The sequence below is a fragment of the Drosophila mojavensis genome, unplaced genomic scaffold, assembly GCF_018153725.1.
Source record: "Drosophila mojavensis isolate 15081-1352.22 unplaced genomic scaffold, ASM1815372v1 contig_80, whole genome shotgun sequence".
Classification (NCBI taxonomy): Eukaryota; Metazoa; Arthropoda; class Insecta; order Diptera; family Drosophilidae; genus Drosophila; species Drosophila mojavensis.
Window position 1 is genome coordinate 13663036 of NW_025318906.1, and position 18277 is coordinate 13681312.

Below are 18277 nucleotides of genomic sequence, written 5' to 3' on the forward strand. Positions count from 1 at the left end.
GTATAAATTAACATAATTTTATTATAAAGAATATACAAATTAAATATTTATATGCGAGAAGAACGAGGAAAGCGAAGAAGCAGTTCAAGAAGAAGAAGATTTCATCAAACACACACATATAAAATTATATATATATATATAAATAAAGGAGGAACAGCAAGTAGAAGAAGAAACAGCAGCAGCAGAAGAAGAAGAAGACAACTCTAAATAGCAAACTAGACGACGAAGAAGGAGTAACAAAAACAGCATAAAAGCTTAAAAATTATAAATATTTATATATATATGAAAGTAAACAGCATATAGTTATATATATATATATCATATATTATTATATATGTGCCTATATAATAATATGTCTATATATATTTATGGGGTTTTCTTTTTAGTTAAGTGAGCTTACGATAAATGAATCCTGAAACAATGCACGCAATTGATAAAGTAAACAAAAACCAAACACAACTGTACCCAGCGTCGGCGCGCATTAGCCAGACCTAACCTAACTTATAAAGCTAATCTAAAGAAAAAGAAAAAAGCAAAAAGCAAATTATAATTATTAGACAATGTTGCCACCAAAAAAGTGAATGAAAAGCAAAATGAACACAGCTGTACTTTAATTTAGTTTCATATCGAAAAAAAAGCGTTTCCCTTCTTGTTTCCTTTCTCTACAAACTTTCTGCTTAAGTTTTTCTTTTCATATCTTTGTACTATCTCGTCCCACGTCTCTCCTCCAGCTATAATGTTGCTCTTGCTGAACGAACTCTGCTATAACTTCTCCACATATATATATATATGTATGTAACTATCCTACTACACTGCTACAAAACAGCGCATCTTCACACACTTTTTCTTTTCTCTTCTCCCACTGCATTAAACCAACTGTGAGTATAATATATATAAACCTATATATAAAGATTCGGCTATAATATAATTATATATATATATAATAAAAGTCTTTTGGTTCGCTTGATCTGTGGAACAAAATCTTTGGGTTCCATAAGCAAAAAAAAAAAAAAAAAACTCAAAAATGAACTTTTCTATAACTTTTTTTAAACAAAGAAAAAAAATACTAAAATTTTGTAGTGAAAAATTGTGCAAGTTTTAAAACTAAAATTTAAACTAATGCAAGTTATATATATATACGATCGGATGGTCTCTATATAATAAAATAAAAACAACTATGAAGCAAAACTTTAAACTTAAACAAAATTTAAATTAAAAAAAAAATGAATACAAAAAACACGAATTTTTCTATTTAAAAAACAAAAATATGAAAAACACTTTACAACACTTGAGCCAAGAGATTTTGTGTTAAGCTTCGCAACGATCTGGCAGCTCTGGCGCATGCATTTCCATTGCAAATGTTGCAAACAAGTTAACAAAAGGAAAGAATTGAATAAACCATTTGACAAACAAATTTGTAGCTAATTTGCCTAACAAAACAAAGGTAAAAAACAACAACAAGAAACAAAAACAAAAATAAAGAAGAAAACAACTAGAACAAGCAAAACAAGAACTAACAAAAAGCAAATGTCTTAAATATTTATAAATTCTGTTTTTGCAGTGGCAAACGTTAAATATTACAATATTTGCAGGCATATATATACACATACACACACATATATATGTATATATGACGTATATATATGTATATATGTAAACATCATGTATGCTAAACAGAAACTTCTTTAAAAACAAAATACACAAACATTTTAAAAACCTCGAAACAACAACAAAAATTGTGTTTTCTCTTCTTTTTTGTTGGCATTTTTTTTCGGAAATTTTTTTATTTTGGCATTTTTTCGAAAAACTTTTTGGGATTGGCTTTTACAGACAACACAAAAAAAAAATGAAAACATTTCTCACATACAACGTCTTCTTCCAACTAACGGTCGACAAGCTCGCAGAAAATAAATTTCCCTGCGCGCTGGATGAGGAACCGAGAGGAATCACATTCTATCCATGAATTTAGAAACCAAACTAAAACTAAAACAACAAAATAAGATTTAAAAATAAAACTCAACAACCACCTATAAAAATGTTTTCAGTGTAACGTTGCAAGAAATAAATCAAATATATATATATATATATAAATAAAATAACATATTTTGAATGTCTAAATATATGCGTCTAATATTATTAAAATACAATTAACCATATGTACCTATACCAAAAGCTTGAACAGCCCTCGTAATAACACAATATATAGTATTATGCACTACAACAAAATACTGTTTCAAAACAACTTCTCAAAAACTTAATTCGTAAACGTTTTTCGAAATTTTCCAAAAATATTTTTCGATTGTTGTACATAGAGAAAAACATTTGTGTCTAACCGTAATCGATAATCGATATATATCTGAAATATATACATATATATATACACTCCTGATTCAGATATTGATGTTGTGCATAGTTTTATAAAAATTTCGTCAAAATTTCTATGTGTGCAAAATATTCAAAGAAAACCATCAAATATAATTGAAATGAAAAGCAATTGTAGGCCTTCAAAACTAAAGCAAATTATATGTGAAACAGAACAGATATAAACATATATACATATATAAATATAGTCCAGCAGAATTATATAATTCTAGAAATTTATTTTAATTCAATTTATTCTCTTTACGTAGTTTTACTTGTTTAGCCTGTTCCATCTGAACGTTTCGTAAAAGTCATAAACGTTTCAATTCCGCACGTTCCACCATTTAGATTTGGTGTTTAGAATCACGCGCGAAATTGTTACATTTTTCACTTTTTCGAAATCGAATTCGATATTATTTTCCGATAGCAAAATACAAACTGTGTGTGTGTGTGTATGTGAGTGACACTGTGTGAGTGTGCGTGTACTTGCGATTGAGTGCGTGCGTGTGTGTGTGTGTATTTAATTAACAAACTTTTAAAAGAAAGCTACAAAAATTTTGCACAAATTTTAAGAAAGTTTCAAAGACTTTAAATAAATTTGGGGAACAGCTAAAACGAAAGTTTTGTTTTTTAAGTAAAAATATTTTAAGACTACTTAAGATTTAAGCAGAGTTGAAATAGTCTTAGTTTAAATATTTATATATGTTATTTGTTTAGATTTAAATTTAGCTTAATTTAAGTACATTTTGGTTGAGCCGAGTCGTAGGCAAAATATTTTCAACTAAGTTCAGTCTGAAAGTAGGCAACATAATTTTGATTGTAAATTTTTGCCTTGTCATAGTCCAAAACTTCCCACATATATCTATATATATCTGGATATTAATTGCCAGCTTGTTGCTAACACACACTTCCACACACACACCTACACACCCACACACACACTTGAAAATTTCTGGGTTTTTGCAACATTTTGTGGACTGCGAAATTGTTTGAATTTTCTTCAAACAGCTACAACAACAACAACAACGGCATCGAATTTTAAGAAGAAAAAAAACATATATATATATATATATATATATATAAATTGAAAATATAAATGAAGGAAACACAGCGCATAAGCTGTTTATTTTAAGCATATATCGATTATAAAGATCCTAAATGTTGAGCAAATATATATAAAACGAGTATATGGATATATATTTAGTCTACAAAATAAAACCAAAAATAAAATTGCTTTAGACAGCACTTGACAACACTGGAAACACACACACAGTAACACATACACACACGTATATAGTAATCAAAATTGTTGGCAAGACGAAAGTAAAATCAGAAAATAGAATGGAAAGAAAAATAAAATCAATACAAATCCCTAAACAACTGAACTTATGTAAACTGTAACTTCTAAGCGCTGTAAACGACAAGTCTTAACAAATTTCAGAAACAATATAAAAAAAAAAAATAAAAAAAAACAAAAGACAACCTTTTCTTTTGTAATTACTAAAGAAATTTTCAATAAAAATCGAAACTAGCTGAATACTATTTATACCACATTGTAACAGCAGGTAAATAGAACAGTTTTTCATTATATCGAGTATTAAGGTGCATACCGAATTAAACAACAAAAACAAATCAGTTATGCGTCAACGTAAGCGAAATCAAATTCATAAACCAACAACAAAAAATATGAAAGAAAAAATCTGAAAACAGATAAATAACAATTTTAATAACAATTCTATTCTATTTAACAGGCAAATGAAAACCCAATAAAAACAGAATATACAAATAAAAGTCTAATGTTTTTGATTTTTCGATCTGAGCGGAACTAGTTCCAGTTCCAACGTAAGTATTTAAATAGTTATTATGTTGCACAGTGCGTATGCGTAATATTATTAGCGCCATCTAGGGCTCAGCATATGCAGGCAGCTACGACAAAAATTTTGCATGGGAATTGTGGCGCCATCTATGTTGCAATGTCTGCAAAATACGTTCGCAGCACTATTAGGAGCTCTGCTTATATAGTATCCTTAAGAGACTAGTACACACGCTCAGTACTAGATGGCGCTAGTAAGTTGAGAATATAATCAATTGTATATGCGTATATATGTCCTGTTTATATAATAAAACTGCATTTACATACATATATATAGTTATTCTTTTAAGTTCAATTCGAGTGTTTTAAAAAGCTCACCAGGCAGCTGTTAGTCTCTGCAGGCTTTACACTCACTAAAGAGCTCAAGCACAGCTTTTACAACTGCTAAATAAACTCACTCATACAAATGGCGTTTAATGAATGAATTAAGCACAAACAATGAACAGCAGCTGGCAGCTTTTACACAGCAGCTAAAGAAAAGCAAAACAAAAACAAAGCCAAAGCTCGCTCAATGCAGTTGTGCAGCGTCTTCTCGGATGCCATGTGTTGAGTAAATAGAGAGAGCGGGTAGGGAGATGTTAGAGCCGACAAGGCGGTGTGTGGGAGAGCACTAGACGAATGTGAGAGCAGAGCAACGAGCATATCAGGGTAGCCAAAGCTAACAAGTGCAGCTCTTTATTATTTTATTTCGATTTTAATAAAACAAAAATGTTTTAAGCTATAGAAAAATGTATAAGAGTATATATAAATGAATGTAACCATAAAATTTATTTTATTATAAAAAATTTTTAAATTTGTAGTTGGGATAATTTTACTAGTTTAAGTTTTGCATTGACAACCCTGTAGCAGCATTGTTTATGCCTTGCTTGCCTTTGTATGTGTTTGACTGCGAGACGAGAGGCTGACGTCGACTGCGACGTCGGCTGATGTTTCTGCTGCTCCGGCTGCTGCTTCCACGGAGTAGTGATGTAAATTTGGGTCGAAAATTCGATGTCGATGTTCATCGATGTTTGCAAAATGATAAATCGATGTTGTGTAAAACATCGGCTATAAACATCGATGTATCGATGTTTTCTACCAATTCCGTTATTTTTCGTTAATTCAATTCTTAAACAACATTTCTTCAACATTTTGTTCTATTTTATGAATGGACCGCAGGTGGTCCTTCATGTTGGTCGTGTTACCCGCAATCTTCAAAACTTTGTTGCAAATGTTGCATTTCGCGCTATTTCCATCAATTTTGTAAAGTGCCTCCAGCAAAAGCTTGTCTTTGTTGTTATTCTAGAATAAATACATTTGTAATTGCAAATAACTATATTTATATATATTTTCAACAATTTACTTACTTTGGCATTGCAAACACAGGGTAAAAAAAAGAAACAAATTCGCGAATTTTTCTATGTGGCAGTGTATCCATATGTTCTGCAATGTTGTGAAATTTAACGCCCGATGTTCTGTCAAACATCGATGCATCGCTTAACATCGGTATCAATAAAAACATCGGAAAACATCGGAAAACATCGCCAAAAAAACATCGATTGTCGATGCATCGATGTTTTTTCACATCACTACCACGGAGTGAGCTCAGTTGCTGGCAGGACTTTGACAGTGCAAGTCGACGGTTGCGGGCGCGCGCGTCTCGAGTTTGTTGTTAGTTTTTATGTGTTGTTGTTGCTCGTAGCTGTGCTGCTGCTCCTGCTGCTGCCGTTCTCGCTGCAGTTAAAGTAACAAGCGCTAGCGTGTCCTTGCCGGTTGTGTTCTTCACTTCCTCTGCCACTTCTACCACTTCAATTGAAGCGATTCCCCAAAGTGTGTGCATTGCCAATGCAGCCATAAAAGCGCCAGTTTGCATATTGGCTTATTGGCATGCTCCTGGCTGTCCGGAAAACGGCCGCGTCGCGAATGCTGCTGCAGGCATAAGTTGTTGACCAGCTGCCGCCGGAATGGCCAGCGAACGTTTAGCCAGTGGCGGGCGTCACGCACGCGTCAGCCCGACGCCGGGACGTGGCAGCAAAATCGCGTATACGCCGTGTCCGCGCTCCGAGCCGCCACAGGATCTGGAGCTGGCTGCCACGGCCCGCAATTGTCTGGCCATACCAATGTCCTCTCTGCAGACTGCAAACGGACCCAATAGCAAAGGTAAGTGCGGCTAATTAGTGTACAGATTGCAGTGTGATATATGATTTTGGTATACTCTTCAATAATGGAGCATTTGGTAAGGGGTATATTAGCGCTGCTGCTAGTTTGTGTTTTATATTGAAATTTCGTTAAGTGAGTACCATGCAAGGGTGTTGTATACCTTGCACTTATTTTGAAAAGGGTATATTGTGCTATAGCTATTTTTGTCAAGTCAGAATATACAATATATATGTATGTGAATATGCATCATTATAGAAATTCATATTTCAACAATCTGAATCTTTTTATAGAGCATATCTCTGTTCGATCACACTCCGTCTCGCTCTCGTTACATGTCTTGCATTGCGATTGTTTTGTCTATTTGTTCTTCTCATAAATCAGCTAAAAAGGGCCGCCGCAGCCGCCTGCATTTGCGCCTGGCAATCAGACTTACAGATATTTGCTATAGATAATGTTGTTGTTTTTGTTCTGTTTTGTCTGGCTGTTTTATTTTCACATTTGCCTTGACATGTTTCGTGCGCTGTTTGATGAGTTTTCGCCCTCTTCTTCTCTCCCGCTCGTCTTTCATCTTTACATACATATCTTCATCTGTATTTTGGCTTCCGTTTGCTCTTTTTAAGTGGCAATTTGCATGCGAATTTAACAGCTGCCGATGCCTCTGCCTCTGCCGCTGCTGCTGCCAACACGTGACTTTGATGGCGAATTCATTGTCAATGTGAAATACAAATCGCAAATCAATTCAATGTCTGCCAAGGGGCAGCAAGAGACGAAGAGAGCGGGAGAGAGCAGACAGAGAGAGACAATGGCAAGAAATGCTACCAACATAATCCAATTACAAGCGTAGGTGAGTGAGAGATTGAGTGTGAGCAAATGTAAGAGGGATTTTTTTGCTTGCCAGCGATCGGCATAAACTCTTATAATTATGCGTTCGGAGAAATTCCCTCGTTTTTATGACACCGAAATGTCCCGCATAGGACTTCTTATGTATAATTGCCTAAAACAAACAATTTTACTCTTATTGAATATTTGGGTTTAATAGGTTGAGTTTTATGGCATAAAACATTTCCTTCGACATTTATTATGATTTTATGGTATATTTTATTGCTGTAACATGTCCCTATCTTGCTAATAAAAATGAATGTCAGGAAAACAAAGGGAAGTACTGCTTGTAAGGAAATATTGCTTTCCTTATGCTTGAGTAAATGGCGGAAAGTCGTATAAGAATTTGCTGATACCCTAAAATGATTGGCGTGAAAGAATGGATTTTTAGAGATTTTATTTATCTTTATTTTTTTGCTTATTTTTTGTAGGAGGAATTTTTAAAATTAAATCTAAAGGATAATTGAAATATCTGCAGAATAAGTAGACATTATATAGAATTGATATCGATAATACTAAAGATATGTATTAGCCAAACAGAAAGAGACAGTCCACGCACAGTATAGGCGCATATCACGCATAGATTAATACAAATTGAGCTAATTAATTACCCAACATTAAACAGATATATGAATAACAAAACAGGAATGTTCCACTCATAGCATACGCTTCTACAAAAATTGTGTTGACTAATTGTCCACTGTTCAGCCATTTCATTTTGTTTGCGGTCGGCTGTTGGCCACTGTTAACAAATTGTGGCATAAATGGCCGACTGCTCGTCATTCGTAATTAGCCATGTTTTATGTGACGCCAACAGATACAAATTATGATTTTTTAAATTTATAGCTGCAGCAGCAGCAGCAACGGCGGCGGCACCAGCTGCTGTTGACCTACAAAACTAATAAACGGACCCTAGACTGGGCCAAGCTGCAATAGTGACCCACTGATCGAAGGAGCAAATCACAAAGCGTGTGGCAAGCAATTTAAGCAGCTGCCTAATTAATATTCATGCAACACACACACACACACACACACACACATAAACATCGAAGCAAAAATGTCAATAAAGTGGGCGGCGTTTGCCACCCGCTGAGCTAAGCTGCAGCTAGCAACGCGCAACGTGCAACATGCAGCGCGCCACGCGGCGTATAATTTATGCAGCTGCCTTTGATGCTGTTGCATATGCATGAAAGTAAAGGGAAAGTAAGGAATGCAAACGCGCAAAAAAGTGAGAATAACTTTGCCTATTTTTCCATTTTTTTTTTCTTTTTCTATTTTCTGCTGAGTTCATCTTCTTAAGCGGCTTTCGGTTAGGTAATTTGTATGATGCCAACATTTTGGGTTTTCTTTTTTAACAACAGCTGTTAAGCTAATGAAACTGCCATTAAAATGTTGATGACTAACTCTTTTATAGACAGTTATTGTATATATTTTATATACTTCAAGAAATTTGTTAGATATTTGCGAGAGAATAAGGGATATGAATAAGCATATTGGGTCAACAGCTGCTTCCTATATTATATTTCACATATATTTTTTTGCTTATGCTAGAGACTGTTAAGTCTCTTAGACTGTTGGACTGTTAAGTCTTTAACAGATGATTTACATATGTATATGCTTACTATGTTAATGATACTGAATATGAACATTAACATTTAAACATTTGCCAGCTAAAAATGATTGATGCAATTTAACATCATTTAATTAACATTTAACATCATTCTGTTAACATATTCTGAGCAGATATTTCTATAGCTCTTTAGCTAGATAAAAATATAATTATAAATTTATTATGAATTATGATTTATCTAAATTTATTTAACACAATTACCATGTCATAATCCTTATTCTACAAATAATTGAAATAATTCCTTAATTGATATTTTAACATTATTCTCACATAAAATGCACTCAATTCAATATATGATTATTTACGCTGACTTTTGCCCTTAGAGGCCATCCAAAGTGACATTAAATGGCAGAGCCAAATAGCAACAGTCACAAGTTGCAATTGTTTTTGCTCCCTTCACATTGAATTTGCTCTCTGTTTTGGGTATCGCTGTAACCTTTGCTGGCGTTCGGCCAAAATGCTTAAATTATAGTGCGGGCAGCCATTGATAAGTAGCCCGGCAACATGGCAGCTCACTTCATTTATCACAATTTATGGCTGTGCGGACATGCCAATTGGAAGCTGCAGGTGTCTTTTTTTGCACACTATTATTCTTCTTCTTCTTCATCTTGTTATTCTTCTTCTTCTTCATCATCAGCTGCCTGTTCTGGCTATCTGGCAACTTGGTCACTTTGTTTCGCTTTGCTGCATCAGTGGGTAATTTGCTTTGGCTTGCACTTGGCCTTGAAAGCGCCGCAGGCAATTGATTTGACGCGCTGCCAAAGATTGTCTACCAAATGGAGTTGTCAGCCAAGGTCCAGAAAAAAAAAAAAAAAACGAACCCAGTCAGCAAAAAGCGCTAGAGTCGGCTGACATTGACAACGTAATGCTCGTTCACTGTTTAAAAAGTTGGAGCAAAATTAAAAGATCTTGACTACAAACTGGCCACGCCTCCAATAGGCTGAATCTTTCGTTCAGTCAATTTGTTTTTGCCAAAAATTGATTATTCATATGTAAAATTTATTATATACACAAAACGAATATACTCTTTTCTTTGCTCTGCACGAGTAGAGGAAACTGTGAGGCTGCATCAGTTGCTGGCATTTGCTCTCATTTAATCTTTCTGTGTGCATCTTTGTCCTGTGGTTGGCTTTCAGCTGGCTACCTAAATCAGTTTAAGTCTTTTAACTGACAGCTCAAAGGCTCGGAGCTTTATTAAAAGAGTGCGCTAAAATCTTTATAAATATATATACATACATATATAGATATATACACTGATTACTCTTTTGTCGTTGGCTTAGTCTCAATATAGCTTGTAAGTCTGTTTAGTAAGCTCTCTGTATGTGCTTCTCTATATAATAAAATCAGTTTTTTATTGTTATAAAGTTATGAATCTTTAACTCTGATTCATAAACCAAATGACTTTATTCCCTTATGCAGCTAAAACTGCGTGTGCTACGTTAACGTTTACGAATTCAACACACAACGGAATTGCAAATTAAATGCTCTCTTGGGATAGAGAGAGAGAGAGAGAGCGATGCAACCACGGATGTATGAATGTACATATGTGTAAGTGTGTGTGGGTGTTCTTTTGTTGCCTGAGGCTATGCTTTGCAGTCACAACGGGAAATGGCCATAGCTTTTGATGTATATAGTATATACATAGATATTTACTTAAGCATATGATATGAGTTTATTTTTAGAAAAGGGTTCAGCTTGACCTAAATCAAATAATATTTTTTTCTTATATCAAAGAAACTAAGATTTCTTCTCCTACAATGACAGCAAGCAACAAGAAAATTCATTTTCTTTATAAAGTAAGGACTTAGTATTCAAGAATTTCCCATATTTCTTGAAGTTTTATTCCTCGCTCTGCTACCTTAACTCATGTATAGCTTTCGTATGCAAATTGTGTGTATATTGGAAAAAAAATTCATTCTTTGTTATTATTCCATAGCGCGTGTTTTGACTTTTAATTGCTTTTATTAATTGCCAATAAATTTATAATTTAAATTGCTTAATTGAACTGCTTAGTATGTCGAGCCTGAAAGTAATCATTCTCGTTAGACAGACAAACCATCATTCCACTCCACTTTTATAGAGTATGTAAGCCATGCCCTTTTTTTAACGTCCTGATTTATTTATGCGTCAAGCGTCAAATGCCCATTAAAATGTGTTGAAAAATATGCTTATGAAATGAATTACATACATTTTTTTCGACATGCTCCCAAAAGCCGAAACAATAAAAAATATTTAATGCATGCGCGAATGTCATTGTTGATGTTGTACGATGTGGGCGTTACGCCCAGTCACGCCCATCTGGTAACAATACAAATACCAGAATGGCTCGTAAAACCCTTCTTACCTGCAGAATTGAGCTTCCTTGGTGTGTGTGTATGGGTGGTGTGGGTTGCATGGGTGTGTGTGTTGTTCATTCACATACGTTGAATTTATGGGCTTGCAGTTGCCACGCCCACAGTGCTACTGCTGTTACAGCTGCTCGACTGGATTTTTATGTTGGCAGCGCTGCTTATCCACAGTCCGCGACATTATCGTACCCTGTTAGGAAATGAAAGGAGAGTATATTGCTTACATGCTCATTTTGCTATTTGGTATCTAGTATCCAGTATCTGGTATCTATTATTTGGTATCTAGTAGTTTTTATTTAGTAGTTTTTATCTAGTATTTGGTATTTTGTATCTTGTATCTTATTTATCTTATATCTACTGGCTATGCTCAAGCACAGTATTATGAAGTCAGTCACTCCCACTCTAATATTTTTTAGTAGTCTAAGAAACGTGTGGAGAGTTTTTTTGAGGCTTAAGAAAATGAAGAAACGCGCAAACAAAATAAATGCCAAAGTGGTTGACGTTGAAAATATTGCAAATATAAAAAATATAAAAAAAATAGGAAAGAAACCCGAATCGCGTCTAAAACACGTCGCAAACCCTTTGGCAGTCACGTATGTACGTACATATGTGGCAAGTTGTACTTGCCACACTTGGCGTGGCAACTGGCAGTTGTTAGTTTTCAGCCTCGCCCAAATAATTAATTATTTAAAATATATTTACATATTAAATATTTGTTGCATTGCCTGCAAATTGAGTTTTCATGTTTGTAGCCGAGAGAAAAGAAATACGAAATACGAAATGCAAAATTACTCAACTAAATACAGTTGGTAAAAAGTAGAGCCCATTATTAAATGTTTAAGAACAATAATTAGGTTGACTGTGAACGTGCGACGTCTTTAAGAATTTTGTTATTGACAGGTGCTACGAATTGGGGGGGTTTCTCAATGTCATGTGCTGTGGTCGATTTTGCCATTTCGATTATGCCATTCACAAATATAGAACAATCGGCTTTTGAACTCTTTTTTTGCTGGCACTAGAATTCAAATAGAGCTTGCTTAAAGATAGTAAAATGTTAACCTAGGTTAGGTTTACTAAATAGAAACTTAGATCTAATCGAATTAGAGTCTGAAAAATGGTATGTGGAATGTTTAAAAAAACTATAGTTATTTACTTTTTGTTATTATTATAAAATTAAATTTAAAATTTGATCTCTTTCATTATATATGTACATATTTACTTTATTATATACATATTTACTTTACAAAATATTGCATGAGTCAAGTTAGCAGCGTTTTGTCACGTGATTTCCGTAAACAAGTTTCATTATCTGAAGTGACAGAATTTATTATATAGACTTACGTATATATTTATTATCAGGCAATCATCTATTGTTTCCAATTGGTTTTTTATATATATATATATATATATATATATATATATATATATATATATATATAAATATATACTAAAATATAAACTCAGATCCAACTGCAGATATTTTTTCAATTTGTAAGAACAACAATCGACTTCGATTTTCTCTAAGTTTATTTGGAGCAAATCGAGTTTGTTATTTATTTTCTATTTTCTGCATTGCACTTCCGTTGCAAATTTTATTTTCCGATTTGAGTTTGCACAACAAACGAAAAAAGTAAAACGTAAATCGAGTGCAAAATTTGTCTGGACGAAAATTATTTGCAGACCTCTCTAATAATTGGTTTTGTGGCAAATGGAACCTTAGGTCATAATTGCCAGCAATTTCCGATAGACCACAAATAATTTGGTCAACTGGAATCAATATGTGCGCATAAATAACCAGCATAATTAGCAGCATGGCAATGGGTATAAATAATGTATTTTTGGGAATATAAATACTTAATATGCGAGTAAAAGTTTCAAAAATTAACGCCTGGGGTATTGGTGTGAATTAAATATATTCAAGCTATTCAGAAAATAAATGTATACAGAGAGTTAATGAAATGGGTGCATGCTCAATAATATAGGAAAATATAAAATATATTGAGTACAACAAAATGAATAATTAATAAAATAGATTTAAACGAAAAATTAAATTAAAATTATTTTGTAATGCTTCGATATTTAAATTATAAATAAATATATAACAAAAATAATAATAATAGTAATACCAACTTTACTTTGACATATTTCATTAGTATACTGATGAGCTACCCTTTCATCTCTTCTCTGTCTATACAGGGTATTCATAGTGTATCATATGAGTTAAAAATATGTCATTGGCAGCGCCTGAAAATATGCATTAATATATGACATTTGCATGTACCATGATGAGAGCCGCAAATATGTGTATAGTATAAATTGGGTATATTTATTGTATAGAAAAGTCTGGGCATGAATTATATGGCTGATTTATTGCTCAAAATGTTTACAATGGCTGCCCGGATGAATGAATAATGACAGGGAAAATTAAAGGGGGATTTTTTCCAGACTGAATTATGTGAATTATTTTGATTTGGTTTTGCCCTTTAAATTTGTGTGTGTTTTTTTTTTTTTGCTCTTCCTCGACTTTTGATGAGTAATTGAAGAGCTGTCGCCTTGATACCCAAAATGACAATTTTGATTGACATGCCAGGCATTGTGGAGCTTATCGAACAATACGCTGATTTAAGAAACAGAAATTTACGACAGACACGAGGTAAAACTTATCGAAAGTTAAGAAAAATGAAAAAAAAAAAAACACAAGTAAAGAAGAAAACATGAATATGAGCTTGAGGTGTCTAAGACTCCGGCGCACAGTTGTTTCTCAAGTGTCAGGCAGTTAATATCAATTGTACAAAAAAACTTTGGTTTTTTAATTATAAAATTTATAAACTAATCGCATAAATGTATCACAACGCCATGCAACATGCATTGGAGTTAGGCAAATTAGATCTCAGCTTCGAGTTTGAGCCAAGTATACTCAACTGCGAGCGCACGAACACGGCGCGCAGCAAATTGGCCCAGTTGATGCACTGGCTGCGGAAGCTGCACGAGAAACCGCCGGAGCCACTGCAATGCGACTACATGGGTGAGTGGAAGCTACTAGCAATGCCAATCAGTTGATTTTTGACTGAATGACTTACTGATTTGGCAAAAACACTCAAATGCTGGTTAAGTGTGGAACTTACCCGCGGAAGTGTGGAATGCGAGAGGATAATAATGATTGATTGAGTGACTGGTGTGTAAAGAATTGCAGAAAGTGTAATTTTTGTTATTGATGATTATATTTGGAAGTCCTATTCGCGGTTGATTACAGTTGAAATGTAGAACATGTATAAAAAAAATTGTGAAAATAAAAAAACAATTATTATGTTATTTGGAAATTATGATTGCCATAAATTTCCTTTGTTATAGTTACCAGAACTTCCTTTAATATTTAAACAAAAAGCTTAGCTTAGCGTTTGGGTGGATTAAAAAAAAAAAAAATGCGAAAAATAAAACTGAACAAAATGTCATAAAATTTATATATATATATAAAGTTTCTTTAACAGAATATTTTTAAATTTAACCCTATAAAATTTGCTGCATACATATTTGACTCTTGGCTGAAAATAGTTTAAACAAGTAAGAAGGCTCTAGTCGAGACTGCTCGACTAGGAGATACCCTGAACCCTCTAATCTGATATTCTAATCAGTCTGCACTTCTTTTCGACACACATACATACACACACACGTATTATAACGCGCTCTGCTAACTGCGCAGTAAGCAGCGACTGCGCTTGGGCTGCGCTGCAGTGTGGGCAACATTATAAGAATTTATTTGTTGAATAATTTAATTTCTAGACGTACATTCTTAATGAAACTTTCAGAACATAATCATAATGTTCAAATGTATGTACATTCCAAAGCACAAGTCTCTAGTACATGAAATACGTCTTTTACAAAGGTGAGGGTGAGGGGGTGGATATAAGAGTGGGGGGAAAATTACAACAAAAATCGAAAATATATAAAATATATATAAGTCTACATTTAAAATTTGGAAGCTCTAGCTCTAAAGGTGTAGGAGATATAATTAAATAACTAGCATTCGATAAGGTTTTTGATCGATAATAAAATATCGGGAGTAGTTATCGATATTTAAAGAAAAACTTGATATGCGCGTGATATACACGGACCTAGGAAAAAAAATTTCAAGTCTCTAGCTCTTATATCTTCTGAAATCGACGCGTTCATACATACGGACGGACGGACGGACGGACGGACGGACGGACGGACGGACGGACGGACGGACAGACAGACGGACAGGGCCAAATCGACTTAGCTCGTCGCCCTGATCAAGAATATATATACTTTGTGGGGTCTGCCACGCCGCCTTCTGCCTGTTACATACTTTTAACAAAACCATTATACCCTGATTTCCCGTTTTCAATGGGTTCAGGGTATAAAAATCATCAATCGTTATTTAACTAAATTGTTTAAAGTTTATATGAAGTCGCTTTAACATAATATTTTTAAATTTAATCCTGTAAAATTTGACTCTTGAGCTGCAAATAGTTACAAAATTGTTCCATCGTTATTTAACAAAATTTCTTAAAGTTTATATCAAGTCTCTTTAACAGAATATTTTAAAATTTAATCCTGTGAAATTTAATGCATACATATTTGACTCTTGGGCTAAAAATAGTTGAAAAATTGCTGCATCGCCATTGAATCGAAAATATTTCTATAGCACAGCCCACTAAAAATCGCCCAAATTTAAAAGCAAAGACCACACACAGCAATTGAGCATAGATTTTTGCATATGCCTTTTGGGCAAAGCTTTGGAAATGCTGCTAGAGATAGAGAGCAAAAGGAGGCGGTGCCTAGGAGGGTGGGGCTGGTGCTGTGGGTGGCATGTCATTGTTTGTCCATTTGCTGCGGTTGACCTTTGTGCCATATAGCTTAGTCAGAGGTGGGGAGGGGGCGGGGCAGAGAGTGGGACTGTCTTTTCTATAGCTCTGACATTTATGAAAGCTTTTGGTCAGCAGGCAACAAATTATTTAGATATCAGCACATTTGCTCTCGTCCCACCTCCCTCAATTGGCTTTTATGACTGTGTGTGTGTGTGTGTATGTGTGTGCGTATGTGTGTGTGATAATTCCATATGTTGAGCACTGGCTACAGTGCATACAGTTATGCAAATATGCAATCAGAAACTGTCGGCAATGATTGCATATTTGCGATTTTCCCAAACACTCTGCAGTTTCATATGCGTCAGCTTTTGTCAGTGCAAACATCTTTAATGCCAAATGACCAATACATATTAATTTGTATCTCAAGCATATCCAGATAAGTGTTATTTATATGAACTGATAATTGCATTTTATTCAAATTAGATATTTGCATGCGCAAAGCTTGAATGAAATTTATGAATTTTATTTATGGCTTTAAGAAATGCTAGATTTTGTTTATTAAAAATAAAAATTTTTTTTGACTTGATGATTTATTTTTATCTACATTTTTCTCTTCAAGCTGAAATATATATATATCAATTAAATTGTTAAGCTTAAGAAATATTTCTATTGCATTAATATATTTGATTTTATTCACAAAAATCAAATATAATATATTTCGTATATCAATTTTTGATGACCTCATAAATATATATTAAATAGAATTTTTCTACAATGTAGACTTTGTGTTTTCATTAAAATTATTTTATATTAAATTTTTTTTTAAAAACAATATGACAAATATAAAAGTTTTTTATGCAATTCACAAATGTTTGACAATTTTCTTTTAATATTACAAATATTTTAAATTTTTTGCCTTTTATATCTCATTGAAATTGACTGACCCTTGCTGATCTTCACCTCATCCACATACGACCATCATGGCTGTCATTAGCTTTCCGGTTGAAAACAAAAGTTGGCCATGATTAAAAACTTTCAGCAGCTGCATCAATTGAAAGTCAACTGAAGTTTTTCCCATGCATTTTAATGTGGCATGCAACAGAGGTACAGGGGAAGAGGCAGAGAGACTGCCGCAAATGGCCTCTGTTATTTGTGGCAGCCCCATAGCAATTTCCACTGCAGCCATAAAAAAGGGACACAAACACACATAACATATAATGCAACAACGTATCTACTCACACTCTATATGCGCATGAAGTTTTCCGGCCGCGAATTTTCAATGCGTTTTCGCTTTTCTTTTTCGGCGCTTTTCTTGTTGGTTGTTCGGTATTTACGCGTAATTTGCACAACATTTTTCAATTTTATGACGGAAATGAATGACGTTGTAATTTATGTTGTTGAAAGGGACGCCGACTGATGGAGTAGGGGAATGGAGGAGTGGTGGGAGAGCAGCATAGCGAACGCAGGGCATTTCCTTTATGGTGGGCGTGCCAAAGCAGTAAACTGGCCAAGGCAAAACCAAAAAGCGGACATTAACAGATTTACTCGCAGCTTCGACAGCTGCTCCCGCATTTTTTTTAGATATCCTGTGCACGGGAGTTAACTAGCAATGGGTATGCGGGCTGTAGACAAATTAATAAATTTAAATAAGATTTTTTAAAGTCTATAACAATAAATAAAATCAAATAAAATCATAAAATATAATATAAGAAATATGAACAATTAAAACTTTATAATCAATATAAATAAATAATTAATTAATATATAAAATATATAAATAAATAATATATAAATTGTCTATGCATAAAGTATACAAAAATGAACCTTGACCAATTTCATTTCGTTTATTTCTTATATAAGTTTCCAATCGAGTCGAAACTCGCTCAGAGCAAGAGCCTTCGGTTCATTTCGTTTTCTTTTTTTATTGAGCGCCTAGAGAGAGATACGATTGACGCTCGCCTACATGAGACGCATTAAGTAATTCACATTCGATGTGTTTAGGAAACGCCTCTCACATATATACCAATACATACACACGTGAAGCAAATGATTGTTGACAATCAGAGCCAGAAAGTATAAAAAAGAACTCGATGGGTTCGCTTACAATGGGTCGCTCTCTGATTTTTTTCTCTGACTGTAAGTAATTCACACATATTTGCAGCCATCGATAAACGTTCAACAGTTATTTCCGAACTCTTATTGAAATATATTGCATGTA

The 18277-nt window shown here is 33.9% G+C and overlaps 1 protein-coding gene and 1 long non-coding RNA gene across 5 annotated transcripts in view; one reads left to right on the forward strand and one right to left on the reverse strand.

Moving 5' to 3' along the window:
* Positions 1-5352: 5352 nt before the first annotated feature.
* LOC122757678 lies at positions 5353-5804 on the reverse strand. Its single transcript, XR_006357793.1, has 2 exons — positions 5581-5804; positions 5353-5515 (listed from the first exon to the last, which is right to left on the reverse strand). It is a non-coding gene; the product is annotated as an uncharacterized LOC122757678 (long non-coding RNA).
* Positions 5805-5808: 4 nt separating this feature from the next.
* The window catches only part of LOC6579795, a 28261-nt gene continuing 15792 nt past the window's right edge, over positions 5809-18277 (forward strand). For 3 of the 4 annotated variants that reach the window (XM_032730199.2, XM_032730203.2, XM_015163871.3), the window contains exon 1: positions 5809-6373. In XM_032730199.2, coding sequence (XP_032586090.1) covers positions 6178-6373 — 196 coding nt within the window. In that variant the 5' untranslated portion in view covers positions 5809-6177. Of the gene's footprint in view, positions 6374-14006; positions 14256-18277 lie in introns of those variants that run through there. The other variant, XM_015163873.3, reaches the window with a different exon arrangement.